General features: G+C 37.8%; 1 protein-coding gene across 2 annotated transcripts in view; it reads right to left on the bottom strand.

Moving 5' to 3' along the window:
- NUP210 (nucleoporin 210) overlaps positions 1–17,134 on the bottom strand; it is a 69,505-nt gene that overhangs the window by 22,723 nt on the left and 29,648 nt on the right. For both annotated transcript variants that reach the window (XM_072876267.1, XM_072876268.1), the window contains exons 13-22: positions 15,175–15,373; positions 13,725–13,870; positions 11,303–11,524; positions 9,821–9,994; positions 8,377–8,569; positions 7,965–8,071; positions 5,464–5,568; positions 5,227–5,328; positions 1,587–1,715; positions 747–874 (exon numbers count right to left, since the gene is read on the bottom strand). In XM_072876267.1, the coding sequence (XP_072732368.1) occupies positions 747–874; positions 1,587–1,715; positions 5,227–5,328; positions 5,464–5,568; positions 7,965–8,071; positions 8,377–8,569; positions 9,821–9,994; positions 11,303–11,524; positions 13,725–13,870; positions 15,175–15,373 (1,505 nt within the window). The remainder of the gene's footprint in view (positions 1–746; positions 875–1,586; positions 1,716–5,226; positions 5,329–5,463; positions 5,569–7,964; positions 8,072–8,376; positions 8,570–9,820; positions 9,995–11,302; positions 11,525–13,724; positions 13,871–15,174; positions 15,374–17,134) is intronic.

The following is a 17,134-nucleotide window of genomic DNA, read 5'->3' as shown; positions in this document are numbered from 1 at the left end:
ACATCATGAAATGACTCTTTGTAGCCTGTGTTTTATCTTAAAATGAAATACCTGAAATGAAAATGAAAGCAGAGTGTTAGTTGGTACAGACCAAAACTCTGCCAGAAAGCCCACTAGCAATTTGACCAGTATGGACAACAGTGGCACAAGCCTTGATTACATACCTTGACACTATTTAACAGAGAGGGATAGATACAGCTAAGCAGTACTGCATGGTGTATGCAAATACGCACACGCACTTCCCCATACAAAGCCGAATTATTCCTACTGATTATCTCAACACTAAAAATCAACAGTCCAAAAAACTTTTTTTCTGTGATTTTAATCATTGTCTTTAGAGCTTGGAAAATAAGGAGCTTCGAGGCAATAGGGTGATTTAGCCTACCTGTTTCTAAAAGGTTAAGTAACAGACAGAATGAGTTTGATAACATCAGATATTTCACATAGTTCTTCACCTGACATTGATTGCCAAGTCTCTGCTTCCAAGATGCATAAGGCTCTATGAAATATTATAGCGTATGAATACAGTCTCATTCATCAGTCAACAAGATTTAGATGGTTAGCTTAGGCAATTTTCCTGACAAGTAACTATTTTAAAAGACATCTAAAAGGTAATTAAAGCTTTATAAAAATAAATACTCGGTCATTTTATACTACCATGCCTCCAAGCCAATATCTTTACTCATTTTTTGCTCATTCTGCCCATAAACATATTCGCAGATTAATTAAAAAATCCATTAACTTACACAAGTGAAACAATCTGAGATGCTGCTCTTAGTTTTAGATCCATGACAGCAAAGTATTTAGCCAGAAAAGGTTTCTTAGAGTCATCCAGAACTCTGACGTAAGCTTTAACTGTTTTTCCAATCTCCACCTGAAACACAGTCACATCCAGTCATTTTTCATTTAAACTATTCTTATTTATTAGCATAAATGTTTTCATTTTATTTTGTATTACACTTTTAGTAGGGTATTAGAGATAAAGCCCTAAGGTTAGATTAGCACTGATTTTAAAGGATAATCCCTGCCAGCTGTGGTTAGCATCAAATTAAATAAATTCATTCAGGTCTTTCAGCTGGCAAGGGCATAGTTAAAACATCCAGAAATATCAACACTTATTTTGTATAAGACGCACCCAAGCTGGCAAGTAAAATGAGTTGGACTTTTTCTTTTTTTGTTCATTTTTAAAACATGACATATGGAAAATGACCTTGGGGCAAAACCTACTCCTAAAAGAATTGCTCTCATGGACTTTAAACAACAGGAAATGTAAATTGGTGTGTTCACATAAATTATGAATTAACATTGCTGTGTAAATGCAAAAGTTGAGATTGCTGCCACACAGAATATGAAGTAAGAGATACGTGATACTCTGAAAGACTTATAACCTAAAAGGATAAATTTGGGAGAGAGAAACAGGAACACAGGGAGATCAAACTATTTCTCTAAGGTCACAGAGCTGCAGCAGAGGGCCCTAACCACTACATCGTATCATCTTGTACATGTCTCATCGTTATGTTCATGATGAGCACCAGGAATGAGGGCAATCTGGGTCAGCTAATAACTCTGGTTTCAAAGCCACTAACCTTGTCAACAACTCGGACATACAGTTCCTGTATATCAGATACATAAATTTCAGCTTTAGCTGGTGCAGGGAAAGCCAAACACAAGTCATGAATCATTACAGTCACTGATCCTGGAAGCAGAGGATGCACCTACAATGCCAAAAGAAAATTCTATTATAGCACTTCTTATTTTCACTTGTCTGTCATTCACAGGATAAAATTTGTATCACTTTCCGGGCAGACGTAGTTGGATGCAGAAGTCTCCAAGCCGTAGACACAGATAATTGTTCCACCGAAGTAAAAGTAAAGCTGTAAAATGTATGTAAAAGGTACCATGCTATTGAGCTACTGCAGACGGCTTCTGGGCAGCAACTGAATTAACGTACCTTAATCTAGAAACAGTCTGGCATCCTGTTATTCTCCTTCTGCCATCAGAAGGACAAAAAACCCACAACAAAACATTGAGAGCAATGAGACTTTTCTTAATGGAGTGAAAAACAAAACAATAAGGGGAAAAAACAAAAGTCAACAGAGACTCGGCTTATAAAGTATTGGTATTGCTTCCCACAAGATTCATACTTTACAGTTATTGCTTTCAGTCTGAATGAATAGCCAAAATCTGGTGGCAGGTCTTTCCAAGTAAGAACACGATTGCCAAATCAGGTATTTCTTTGATACAAGTATTACTATTTTATTAATTTTTTTCTACAAAGAACATACACATTACACTTCTCAGAATACAGTGAGAATCAAATAATGAAGAAAAAAAAGAGACCGCTGCTCACAAATACAAGCCCTCAGAACTAGGCACCAATCCCAAAGTTGTCCCCACACACTTTCTCAAGGCCATGCATCCATACCTTGCTCACATCATCTCTGCAGTTCTCCTGCAATTTGCCTGACCTTGTCACACACCTCAGGGATGATCCCAACTATTCTCTTCACCTTCACAGGGGCCTTCACTTTGGCCAGAGACAGCACAGACATTTGGTGTCCTATTCTGTTCACTCATCTGGCCTATGAACTCTTTGAAACAAGGGGTGATGGACAGCCAAGCCCCCAGTTCAAAGGAATTTAATATAATTCATAGCATTACTTGGCAGCACTACAGGAGTTAGCAGTAACAGCAGTGGAAAGAGCTGACATTTTGTTCTTTGAGGGCACCACTCTTACTTTTGCCTCCAAATAGAAAGGAATATAAAGTTTTAATAAATGTCAGCTTTCAGAACAGCAGCAGTTCCCAAAGTGGGCAGGTAATACGGCACTGGGGGCACTTATTAACACACAGCCATGGAAAGCAGAGAAGGGGATGGGGCCAGGAGAAGGTAGCCAGCACAGCCACGGGAAGAAAGATGTAATAGAGCTCAGTGTGGGCTGGGAGACCAGAGAAAAGAAGCTACCAGAACAGAGGGTCAAAAGGGACAGCACGGCTACTACAACTTACAAAAATTGTTCCTGTCTCAGCTACCTCTTCTGTTCTCATCTCCTATTAGGTGTCCAGTAGCTCCCTAGTGTACAGTGTATTTCACTGTTTACCATTATTCATTCTTCTCCCATGCTACCACTCACATCCAGAAAAGCTGCCATGTCAAAAAAGAGGGCAAGAAGTATAGAATTTATCCTTGGCAGTCCCAGTAAAAAGTCTGAGAATCACTGCTCTAGATAACTTGAATTGAGTTTCTCAGAACAGTTTACTATCAAACCATCCTGTATCAACTTGGCTCCACTGATACCTGCCACAGTATCATCCTCCACAGACTGGAATTTGCTGATTCTCTACACAGACCATTCTGCTGGCTTCCATAGAAAGAAAAATCCATAGGCAATACTGGGATTTAACTCAAGCACAGCGCACAGGACTAGCAACTTTTAAAATGGGGGGGAGGTGGCGTTTTGTTCTTTAAAAGGTTTTAAAATGTGTTAAAAAGTGGAGTTTTCTCTCCTTTAATCTGACAGGTAGTTAAAATAAATCTCTTTATACTTGACAGAGCCTACCTTGCTGGCACTGTTCCACTACTTGAGTTCACTGCTCTATTCTGAAATTATCTTGTATACATCAGTTAAAGCACTGCTAAACCCATGAGGGAGATCTGACTGAAAGACTATTAAGAGTTGAAACAGTGTACAATGTACAAAAATAAGCTCATCTTCTATTTTTTCCCCCACCTCTGTGCCTAGCTGACTGTGCTGATTTTGGCTGGGATAGAGTTAATTTTCTTCATAGTGGCTGGTATGGGGCTATGTTTTGGATTTGTGCTGAAAACAGTGTTGATAATACAGGGATTCAGTTTCAGTTGTTGCTAAGTAGTGCTTATACTAAATCAAGGACTCTTCAGCTTCCCATGCTCTGCCAGGTGCAGAAGAAGCTGGGAGGGGACACAGCTGGGACAGCTGACCCCAACTGCCCAAAGGGACATCCCACACCGTATGGCGTCATGCTCAGTATATAAAGCTGGGGAAGAAGAAGGAAGGGGGGGACGTTTGGAGTGATGGCGTTTGTCTTCCCAAGTCACCGTTATGTGTGATGGAGCCCTGCTTTCCTGGAGATGGCTGAACACCTGCCTGCCTATGGCAAGGAGTGAATGAATTCTTGTTTTGCTTTGCTTGCGAGTGCAGCTTTTGCTTTCCCTATTAAACTGTCTTTATCTCAACCCACGAGTTTTCTCACTTTTACTCTTCTGATTCTCTCCCCCATCCTACCGGGGGGGGGAGTGAGCGAGCAAGCAGCTGTGTGGGGCTGAGTTGCCAGCTGGGGTTAAACCACAACACTGACTCGGTTGGAAAAATATTCCCACCTTACACTTTCAACAGTTAGAGACAATCCAAATATTTCACCAGTGCTTTCCATATTCTCAACAATGAAAAAAAAAAATCCACCTTTGTCATCATTATTTCACAACTTTATCAACATTATTTATTACAAGATAAATCTGTAAATTATAAATTTGTAAAGACTACTCTTTAAAACAACTTGTGTCACTTCCAATTCTTGTCTAATGAAAGCTACAATGCAAATATATAGTTTATTGTTGTTCACTGTAGAATGCATCTCATATCCTGAGCCTGGATGAAGTCAAGCATAACTGTAGCTTACTAGTGGCATCTTCTAGTGGAAGAGTGCATTAAAAACTTAATAGGGAGATAAGAAATAAACGATTTACTAGATATTTATTCACAAAATCAGGATGAAAAACTGTGTTAGCAAATATCCTGAAACAGCACTGGAAGAAGAATTTGAAGGTTGCAGAAGTACTGGCCTACCACAAATATTCCAATATTATTCTAGAAACTAATTAATCTTTTGTATAATACTCCTGAATAATTCTGTCACATTATTTTTCATTTTGTGTTTATGAAATCAGGAGCATTTTACTGCAGTATTGTAATGGGTAAAGAACAACTTGGTACTGGCTTTTATCTTGTACAGATTATACGTATGCATCACAACTGTAGTGAAACAATTTCCTAGACGTAAAACTATTCCTGAAATTGCTAGTGCAAAGATCCCCTGCCTGAAGCTTGACTGTGACAGGCAGACATAGCCAAGATTCACTTACTGTCTCTCTATCCACGTGTACTAGAAAACGACCAATAGCGATGAAACTGCACAATGATATTCAGATTGCCAAAAAGACATAAAATAACAAAATACTTTACTCACCAAAGCAATACCTTGAGTTTCCTCATGAACCACTCTTACAACATTTGCAACACTGGTATTAATGAAAAAATATCCAGAACCTTCTTTGATGAAAAGTTCTGCCTGCAAAACAAGAAAAGCATCCAAAATTAGCCTGTATCTTCCTAGTACATTGCTAATACTGGTATCCTCAAACATATCATATAATTTTTTATGTTTTCCTCCCTGCAGTTAGAAAGTAGTAGAATAATTCTTTACCTGTATGTCAGGGTGATTGTAAATGGAGACATCAGTAGGGTTCACTTTTACATCTTCCACTAGTATCAGTTCAATAGTGGCAGACACCGGTAGAAGAGGTTCATACTGCAAGAAACAATTCTAGCTGTTACAGCAAACACTAGGAGTCAGAAAGGAGTGCAAGTCTCTTGTATATGCAGGGAAGGATGCTTAAAGCAGATGAACAAAGAGTCAGAGCTGGAGAAGTTTAGGTTAATAGAAAGTCCACAAGATCGAGTAATTGGCTCAGCTGCTAGCTCTCTTCTACAGGTAAGGTCATATACAGGACATGCTGTTGTATCCTGCATCTCTGACCAAGACAAAGAACAAAGGCCTACGCATTAAAGATGTAGCAGGATCAGTTAACCAAGTCTGACATACACAGATAGGATATTAACTCAGGGACATGTTATAAGTTCATGCAAAATGATAAAGCATAGAGACAGAATGTTTTCTTCTACTTCAAGATCATCTTTTTAGGATTCTTCCTACCACGCCACCAAAATAAATTCTTCCTTAAATGTAAGTACATAAACACTGGACCAGATGCAAGTTTAATCATTCACTCATAATAACGTTAGCTTAGATAGGGGAAAATGTTTGGTTGGTTGTTTTTTTGGTTTGTTTTTTTTTTTTAGAGGAAGTTAGTATTATGTACCCATTTCACCTAATTAGTAGAATTATTTCCTTGATGTAGAAAGGATGTCATCTTTCCCTAATGACATAATAGGATGCTCCGCTTAAACATGGAACAATGACCAAGACATCTCAATATACCATCTATATTTGAGTTTTTGTCTGTAAGAAAGAGGTAGAAGTATGGACAGGTTTGAAAGCAGAATCTAGCAGTCCATTTCTACTATATTTGAAAAAAGCAGGCAAATTACCTAATTTAAAGAAATAACACATGAGCCTATGTAACTGTAGCAGAAGTGGTATCTACAACTACTCTTCAACTATCAAAAAGATTCCTCCCAAACTTAAACACAGAGACTAGAACTTAGGAGAACTCCAGTGCCGTTTTACATGTATGTATCCCACACTGAAATACAATAAACTTCTCTGAACTCAAGGCAAAGTTTAGAGAATTCACTTTTCTAGTTATCTTTAAGTGCAAGAAAGAATATTGAATATTGGGTTAATAAAGCAGAGCACCAATTACAAAATGATCACAGAACACCAAGTGTTCTTATTACAACTCAATTTGCTTAAGAGAAAAAAAAGATACAGAACCAAGTATCTTAGGTGGCAAAGTAACTCTGTCTCTAATCTAGTAATTTCGACTAAGTTACAGTCAAATTCTTCAGTGGAAATGCATCTACACCATGCTTCCCAACAAGAGCAGACTGGAAACCTCACTGAGAACACAAGACCCAACTGGCAATACAGATCATCTTCCAAAGAAATTTACTATCCAGATGCCAAACATTGGACATACTGACAGAAATCTGGGCCATAGGATATTTCACATTACTAGTGCCCATCTGTCACCTGCTTTGAATGAAAAACACTGCAACCACTGCAACCTCGCTGCTCCATATTTTACTCTGTCTCAACTCTATATTCATAGTATATGATTCAGAACTGTATATAGTCAAAACCCACTTAAATCTTGCCTAACAAAATTAAGCAGAATTTCAATTTAGCAAAGCAGGATATTTTAAGAGTTAGTTACTATGCATGTCAGGTTGTTCCACAGGCTGAAACCTGCCTTTATATTCAGTAAAAAAAAAAAAAAAGGTGACAAACAGAAAATTGCCATCTGTTTACATCTGCTTTCTTTGTTCATTATCGCTATTTTTTGCTGTTGTTCTTCCCTACGTTGAGTATCTACAAAATAAAGTATTTCAGGGAGTGGCTAATGACTTGTAAAATTAGAGCCTAGGCTTATGGCTGGCACTGTACAAATGAGTAGACTCTCCCTTCCGTAAGGCCAATGTGAGACCAAAGGCCGAGGGGAGGGGAGGGAGGGGGGGGGAGTAAGCCCAGATTTTACATATGGTCCGTATGAGGAGATGAGCCAGCTTTTGCTTTCCTCATGCAGAACCTTTCTACCCAGTTTTGCAGTGGAAATAATACATTTGCTTTCCCCAGAGACAGCTGTACTAAGCACATGGTTGCTTTAGTGAAGGACAAGCAGCAGAGATTCACCAATTCATTAAAAAACCTAAATCGAAACAAAACCAACTGAAACAATTCTTTGTAATCCCCTTGCCCAGATGGTTTTAAAAAAAAAAGGAGGGGGGGGAGGGAGGTGGAATTGCATATATTTGATATGGATAGCAGCACATAGTGCAGTGGAAAGTAGGAAAAGCCGTGAACATTATCAAATGCATTCATACCGCTCATTGTGGTATGAATCTGTCCTCAGAATCAGCTACGGAGCTGCCTTATTTTTACATTACTATGCACCAAGGAAATAAATACATAGGAATACTATACATTAAGCATCATAGAAAAATGGCAACAAGAGTTCTGAGTACCGGTATTTTTACTTTAGCTGCCTTGAGATAGGATTGCTGGTATCCTGTTGCAGTTGCAGAGATGGCAGTTGTTCCAGACTCATGATGAACTAGAACAGTTTGTAAGCCTAGAATCAAATAAAAAGTAAAATAAATCTGATTATGGGGAAGAAAAAGATGAAATGTACACTGCTAATCTCTTCCATTATCACTCTAAACAGACAAGGATTTTCTCTCTCAAGACAGGTTCTAGGCATGGGATTTGGTGTTTTGTTTTGTTTTTTAAAAACGCACACTTAAAATGCATGCTGAGGATAAGCTGAAATATGACTGCAGATTACAGTAACTTCTCTAACCAAGCTCAGACATTACCAAATAGATTTAACCCTTACCTTCTTCAAAGAATGAAATGCTCATTTAAACTAATTCGTACCGTGCATTTTCTTTTGACCACTTCCATCTTCTTTCAGAGTCAGCTCCATTGGCATATCAGGCTCAATATTAGCTAAGGACATTTTCGTTGATTCCCAGATAACAGTAAGAGAACTGAAGTTATCAAATTTACTGCCCTGTTGGTCATATGCAGCCAAATCCAATACTGGATTACGATAATTTGAAACAGGAACCTGAAAAAGAATAAACACTTTGAATTGAACAGATGCAAGAGGATTTTTTAGTCACTAGAATAAAAAAAAAAGAGTGTGCTGAGCTCCATGAGATTTATTATAACACTCATTACATGAGTAACATTCATTAAAATGAGCCATCAATACAAAGTCATTAAGCTGTACTTCAACTGCAAGGGGTTTTTTTGTGGGGTAGGAGGATAGGGGTTTCTTTAGCCAGTGAATTACCTTAAAACAAAAATCGAACCACACAGCTCAACTACGTCATCTTTGGAATTCAAACAAATAATGAAAAATACTGCTATTTGTCAGAAGGCATAGCTCAAAATTCTAGTGTTCACCTTGTGAAATGCATTAGCGGTAGCAGTGTACTGATGTAGTCTAACTGACCCATAACGGAGCTAGAAAAATAGGTGAACTCTGATGTGACTTATACACAAAAATCACCTTCTCATCTTGTTATTAAATAGAAGTTACTTAAAATGATTCATCAACTCAATACTCATTGCAATTTTATGAAAGTAGGATGACTTTTATATCTGCCTAATATTAACACAACAAAACAGAGTTTACTCAGCAGACAACATGTGATGGCACTCATTAGGATATAGAAGAAAGAGTTTGTGCTTGATAATCTACAAATATGCATTGTCCATTTATTGTGACTCAGATTTGCAAAGCTGAATACATCTGATGTCACTGAACAATACTCACCGTATATGCTTACATAGGTATCTCCACGTCAGCAGTTTGTGCCTTTACTAATAAGACGCACAAAAATGTACACTCACGTAATAATATGTATATGGTAAAATATGTCTCTATATACTCAATGGAATAGTTAGATTAGAATGAAGTGGTATAGGGAAAAAGTACCTTACTTAGAAACAGCTGCTGGAAACATTTATTCCCCTTCTTCCCCCCCCCCTTTTTTTTTTTTAAATCTCAAGACAAGTCAGAAAGGTTTCCTCACAGTGACACTTTTGTGAGAAGCCACAATCCAAATGCTTTTACATATACTCCTATTTTCTGGTAGGTCCCTTTATAAACCTGTTCGAATGATCGCTGTAGGAAACTCCCATTCAGACTGCTCTATGCAGAAGTAGACAATGATACCAGTGTGGCCCACAACACTAGAGTTACTGCTACTCTTGCAGCAAGTCAGATGCTTTTTTTCATATGTGGAGGTCCAAACACTGATTTTTAAGTTATAAGAACATGTTCTTTTCCTGTCACTTTTCCCAGACTTACTACTTGCTTGTTTTGTTGCAGCAAAGGGCAGGAGAGATCAAGCTGAGGACTTCCATAAACAGGAGTCAAAGTGAGTCGTGAAGGGACAGCACAGATGAACTTCACAACAGCAGGCTCAACCGCTGGAAAAGGGTTGGTGATTGTGGGATGGTTTCCAACTGTTAAGGCAATAACCTGCACAAATATGGAAACAGGCAAGTGAGGAAAGAGAAAAGGACTACTGAGTTCAAGCCTATTCTATTTCACAAATCTCAGTTACACTCTGATGTCAGAGTAAACAAGCAAATATATGATTCTTGGGGATTTAAAGCACCATTCAGACACAGGAAGATGTAAAAGGAGGTGCATATGTCAAGAACAGTTCTCTACCATTATCAAAGTAGTATTCTTGGGAACTTTTCCTAGGTATTCATGTTTATTACTATCAAACTTGATTCAAACAACGAACCTTTTGTAACTTAAAAAGCTAAGGGGCAGGTGTTTTCCTTGCAAAGTGAGAACAGAACAGCCCAAAGACAATATTTAGAGTCACTTCAGTGTGTTTAAAAACATCTTACATTTTATTTTACATTCCTTTTTTAGCCCTCAACAAAACAAAGTGGATGTTAACACAGAGAAGGCTATCCCAGCAGGCTGAGGTAGCTCTGGTTACCTGCCTTATCCACCCATGCACTGATGCTAGCCAGAGCCATGCAGATGTGATTTGTTCTGGACCACACTGAGGACAAACAGCCAATGCATGCACAGTCATAGACAACAACCACAACAAAAAATGTTTTTCCTTTCTGAATTTGCACTTACAGAAATAGCTACACTTTGTACAGTGTCCACTGAGGAAATTAGTTAAAACAATTTGGCAGCCACACCAAAGTGCTTAGGTCTTGCAGAATTACAGGAGAAAAACATTAAATCAAACCTAACTGCTTTACAGACTGGCCAGGGTGAGTAAAGCAGGATAAATCACTTCTGTATGTTGGAGAAAACAAGACCAGGTGGAAAATGACTACAGCCACTATCACAAAGACTGCACAAATATCAGAGCAGTAAATTCATATGGCTGTCGCTTGTTTGAATAAACAGAATTACACTGGAAGGTAATTTGGTCAAGAGGAGCATATCAGACAGAAGAGTCAGTTTACTGCAGTAACCTTCTGCTATGATCCTATTTATGCAAACTGAAGCTGCACTTATTAGGATCTGTTGAACGCATTCTACAACATAAGGTTTCTGTGACTTGGCTTTATACTGCAATAAAACCATCGTAAACCACTTTATAACATAACGTTATGAAATGCTCACTAAAACCTGTACCAGCATCACAATGCATAAACAATGTACTTACCCAAGTGCTTTACTGGCTTATTATGAAAACTACTTGTTATATAAAAGGTATATGGTATAATAAATCTGTCTGAAGCCTGTTCTCAGTTGCCTTAGCACAGTGTTTGACAGAGGGCAATACAAATACCTTCTGGCACTTACTTGCTCTCCCAGGCTTTTGCAAGACACTCTAACCCAATGCTGGATGTTATTTCGAGATGTAGGAGGTCCAAATAAAGACAGACCAATACTTTCTGCATCCTCAGCAGTGATGTTCCTGAAGAACTTTGACGGTTCTTGTACCCATGGTCTAGGTCCTCCTTCAAATAACATATCTTTAGAGGAACCCAAAGTCACTAAAGCAACAGACGGAGGATCAATAGTCTGTAATGAATAAATTAATTACAAATTAATGATTCTATTTACACATAGTTTGGTTGTACTTTGCAAAATAAACTTCCTTCTTAACGGAAGAGCTATCTTTGTTACTTTGATTAGGCTACGATTTTTTCCACACAGTGGTTTGTAAGCATGGTTATTTAAGAACAGAGTTGTACAAAAATAATTAGCATCACCTACAAGAATTCTGTCCAGTTGGATTATATTCAATGGAACCCACGGATCCAAAGAAAAGTTTTAACTCCATTCTAATCGCATCTCTTTCATGAAGAATTACAGCGAGAGAAAGACCCTTCTGAGTCTCTCTGAATGTACTCTTCTGAGCACATTCAGCAAGATAGCATTCTACTATATTTTTTAAATAGACAGTACTTTAAATGAATGAAATAATGTCAGATTTTACTTTCACTTGACAGTGCTCTCTCATGTAATTATTCTCCTACACAAGTTTTAATTCAAACCTCTACAACAAATTCTACATTGATGAGGATCACTGGGACAGCCTGTACTGTTTATCATCACAGAAATTAACCTGACATTTTAATACACAATAACCATTTTTAGCTTATGTTCCACATCATCATATTACTTGGGTGTTTAGTAGGAAAGAAATAGCAGCTAACATAAAGGATGGTTCAATTCTTTCCATAGGTGCATTTTGGTAGGAAGAGAGAGAAGGCAAGGGCTGGCATAAACGTTCCTCTTTCCTCCCATTTACTCCCTGGTTATATTTGTAATACAAAGGTAAAAACCCATTGGAAGACTATGGTATTTAGTCTCAAGTGTCTGCTGTCTGCCTGCCCTTTGACTCCTGCTTATCTTGCTCCCACTTTTTATGTTGTAAATTTTTTTTGTTTTTTAAATAGATGTCTGACAGAAAGATGCTGCCTTCCATTTCTGGGCATCATAAATATTTCATTCTACAGAAAGGAGGGAAAAGAATGTGGAAATCACTGGTTTGTTGTTTTTTTTTTTTTAAAGTGCACTTAATCTACCCTCCTTATCACCATGTATTGGCTCTGTTAAGTACCCTAGAATCTTTATATATGAAAAGCAGTGTTACAACACCTCAAGGGGCTTTGCTAATAAATGTGAATGATACCATCCATATGAAAAATTCCTAATTAAAGGGACTATGCCTCTCTCTCACATTGCTGCCAATAATAGAAAGTCTACATACTCTGCTTAGGATGTCTCAGCATCTTCAAATAACTATACTCAGCTATTTAAGATCTTTGACAGAAAAGCAGATTTAAAAAGTAAAATCATCATTACAGTCATAAATTTGTACTATTTGCACAAACTTTTGTTCCAGATTTTGGGGGAAAAAAGCTATGGTCAAATTTATTAGACTTCGCCTTTGCAGATTCAGTGCTAAGTCTCTGAAGATGAGGGTAACATAAGCATACTGTTTCATATTTCCATATATTGACCTGTACTCAGGTTTGTTCTTCCTGTTTTCTTTAGTGAACTGTCCAACAGTGAAATATGTTTCTCCCATTTGTAGGGAAAAAGCAGGTATTTTCACTGCCATATAGGCAAGCCAGCTTTGCCTTCTTGCAAAAATCAGTTTATATACTATGAAAGCAGGAATCATAAGCTAGGTCTACTTCCATTTCCCATTATGGACACAGAATTGTGACTGCCCCCTTATTACCTTATTAAGCCAATTGTTAATCAGTTAAAATGAACAGTCAAGAAACAAACAATTTGAGTCTCACATAATTTTCCACCCATCCAAAAAGTAATTTACTAATTCAGGTGTGCTGTGCAAAATAAGATATACATCCTCACTTGGATGAGGGTTGACTCCTATTACTGTCCTGCATATTTCTTCAGATGACAGCAATTGTGACTCCTTTGCCAAAAGTCTGAAGAATGGGCAAGGATATCAAATTCACTTTCCACTTCAGAAGTTGCAACAATCTGTTAGTTTGCTATCACACTACTCACTCCTCTATAGTTGGCTTGCAATGTCCATGTAGGCAAACTCTACTATATATACACTGTACAGAGAAAGGGTTAAAACACAATTCCCCAAAACACTCCGTAAAATTTTTCCTGTGAATCAAACACCCACCTCATTTCTTTTAAACATACCCATTACATAATATCAACTTGCTATTTGTCATTTAAAGGCATTTTAAGTGATGGATTGCTTTAGGAACAGCAAAAACAGACTTACTTTTAATGGTAGATAAGCAGCAATGGTGATGCTAGCACTGAGGTGGACATGACCATGGGTGTAACTAACAACAAGTGTTGTGTATCCTTGAGTTTCAGCTTTCACTCTGACTCCACTACAAAAATCAGCAGTTGGTTTAAGCCTTCCTGTCAGATAAATTAAAAATATATGAATACATATTTGGAGAGAAATGCCCAGGCATCTTAATGCAAGTTCAACACAGCTTTTCTCAACAAAAGCATTTCCACCAGAATAAAGTAGACATGTCTTCAACCAAATGGGTAAAAATGTTCACTACTGTCTTTCGTCTCAAACCCAACACTTACCAAAGTATCCAAGTCTCTAACACTTCTTTATTTTCACACTGTCCTAAACAGGACATAAGTCTTTACTCTGGTACAAACTAATATAACTTCTACCTCTTACTGAATATTTTCATCTTGCTGTTCTAAAATGAAACTGGCTCATAATTAAGCACAAGTAAGTCACACTGCTTAGACAAGCTTTCCTGCACCGAACAACTTGAACTGTAGGCAATACATCATTTATCTAGCTGAAAGTAAGGTATTTTCATGAAATTTCTCTGCTTGCTTAGAGGACATTCTGGGGTTTGGGAGGGGTCTATTTTTTCTTTTTTTGAAACAAACAGTACAACAGCATACTACATAGTGACATTTAAAATAGCTGCCTCTCAGGCAAACAGATGGTACAATGCAGACTGGTTTTACTGGCTCAACAGCACAGGAAAGAGCTTCCATACAAGAGACACTTGGAAAAAATGAATGGTACATCTGAATAACATACTGAATTCAGTAGACACAGGAACAAGCACGCTGCTCAGCATCCACTTAGCCCAGCTACATTAATGGCAATCTTTAAAAATAACATGCATGCTCCATACTCTTAATAAACCTGACGAGGCATTTCTTAAAGCAATGAGCTTAACGATGACAGAGCTTTGGCAAAATTTAAGCAGCTGATTGTCTTAGTTCCTTGTGAGCAATCAATGAACAGTGTCTTTACAGAACTGAAAGTACTGCCGGATAATTTGGGCAAAGCAGTTATTAATCTTAGTGTTCTTGTAAGTCTTCCAATGCTACCTCAAAAGACAATATACTTGCCCCTCTTATGAGAAAACCCATCAGCTTTGTTACAGAACCATGTTAAAAATACTAAATCAGTAGACACACATACGGGAGACTACATGTTATCCAATAAAATAGTTGCCAAAATGCTTTCAGAGTCCACCGAAACATCAAAAATATCAAAGGGAAGTTCTGCCTAAAAAAGTAAATACATCCTCAAAATAAAACTACTTTGATCCCCACCTCTGAAGTTAAGCACCTCTGTGGGAATACTGTACACAGCAATTGAAACAGTGATTTAAGAGAGACATGTGACTTGGTAACATCTTAATCTAACTTTCAAAACAGGGAGGGGGTCAAATCACCTTGAAGTGGCCTGAACACACCACGGTTTTCTACTTCCACAACTAGATCAAAGTGTGAGCAGTCGCTCAGTGGGACTGTCTCGCCTGTTTCAACATTTGTTAGGCCATTAATTCTCAGGGGCAGCTCCAATATTTGGCCAACACGTGCTTCAACTTGACATGGTGTGAACTCCATCCCACTAGGTTCAGTCACGTACACCTGAAGGAGGAAAGAAACACAGGACAGAGGTGTATGAACACAATCCCACAAAAAGGTACCAGGAAAAAAGAAAAAAGAAAAATAGACTTCAATATGCTCTCCTTATTTTAATTAGCCCTCTCGTATACTCCTCCCAGCTGCTGACTTCCCTCTGATGGCTGGAAACAATTCTTCTCAGATTCAACACTGCTTTTGTGTTTACCTGCTGCAGAAAGGTATCAGAAAGGCCCAGGAAAAGCTTGCTACTATTTTAGTGCTCTCTTCCCATAACAGTCCAAGTTCACATTAGCTTGGTGATCCTTTCACTGCTACTTCTATAATTCTCTCTTCTGCTTTGTTGATTTTAAAGTGTGGACTAAGTTGTGTGGTATCTCCCGGAGGTACTGTCACCAACTGGGACAGATTTAGTACCCAACCTTGACTTTCACAGCATAAATATTTGAGCTAGACCTGGCACAGTCAGCGCCATAGTAGGCTCCCCAGCCTCCATCACTCACAGCAGCAGGTATGTAGAAGTTAAGGGAACTAATAACCCAAACATTTCCTCAATAGCTTTTTTTTTCTTTCTTTCTTTCTTTCTTGCATTTCTGTTGGCAAAACATTTTAAAGATATCAAGGCCTCAACATTTCCCCCCAGTAATATGTCAGTAATCTAAAATAAATGAACAAATATCTACTGCCTAACCTAAAAACCTTCTGCTTCAACAAGTAATCTTTATGCGAGAGATACTTTTGAAATCAAAAGGATTACTTCAGAAATAAGACCGGCAGAAATAGATCTTCCATGCTATTATAGCTGTTGATGAACAAGCCTTAACTGTATTATTTGTTATTCTGATTTGCTACTTTTTCTATTAAAGAATCCATCACAGACTGACTGTGTATTTCTTAACAATCGCTATAATCAAAGCTTTTCATTTGTGATATCTGAACTTCCTAACCATCTGCAAATGGCTTCAGGATAGAATATTGAACCATATGGTACAGAGTTAAAACTGTAATCCTTGTGGAACATAGTTAACTATTCCTAAAATTTGCTCACTGAGGTCAGGAAATAGAACTCTGAAGAGTTACTCTACAAAGAATGCAACTCCTAACACAAGAACAAAGGCATTCAAAAATAACCTATTCAGATTGTGCAATACACTGCTCTGAAAGCTCACATGGAGATAAGTATTTTTTCTTGTCTTCAGGCTTTGCCTTATGTTTGAGGATAAGAAGTTTTAACTGAAAAATCTTCATTCCTGTATCTCCTGCTGGTAAACTGTCACACTGCTAAAAAGCAGCATCCTGGTTTGTCCAGAAAATAATTTCAGAGCAAGTCTGTATTGTGTCATTATTTTAAGCACTGAAGTTGTTATTTTAAGCATGAAGTTTCATATCTCAAATCCATTTTGTAGAATATACATCAATAATCTGAGCACAAAACCCAAGCTAATTTGCCCCTCAAAAAACCCAGCATTAGTAGATGCAGTTGTTCCAAGTAAAATTTGGTTAGAAATATCTTTCCCAAAACACAGATACTGGAAAGAAAAACAAACCAAACCAAACCAAAAAAACCACCGACTTGGCAGTCTTGACCAAACACATTTTTTAACACTTTTGTCAAACGGGACTTTGGTATAACAGAAGTGCAGTGCAACAATTACAGCAGTGCTGCACATGGGAATACTTAAAAATTATGAGGTATTTTGTATCGCTAATGTGCGTATATTTGATGCAATCAGCTTTTTCCCCACCAGTTGCTAAATGACAGGCATG

This window comes from Ciconia boyciana, chromosome 11 (assembly GCF_034638445.1).
Source record: "Ciconia boyciana chromosome 11, ASM3463844v1, whole genome shotgun sequence".
NCBI lineage: Eukaryota > Metazoa > Chordata > Aves > Ciconiiformes > Ciconiidae > Ciconia > Ciconia boyciana.
This window is presented reverse-complemented; position numbering and strand designations above follow the sequence as displayed.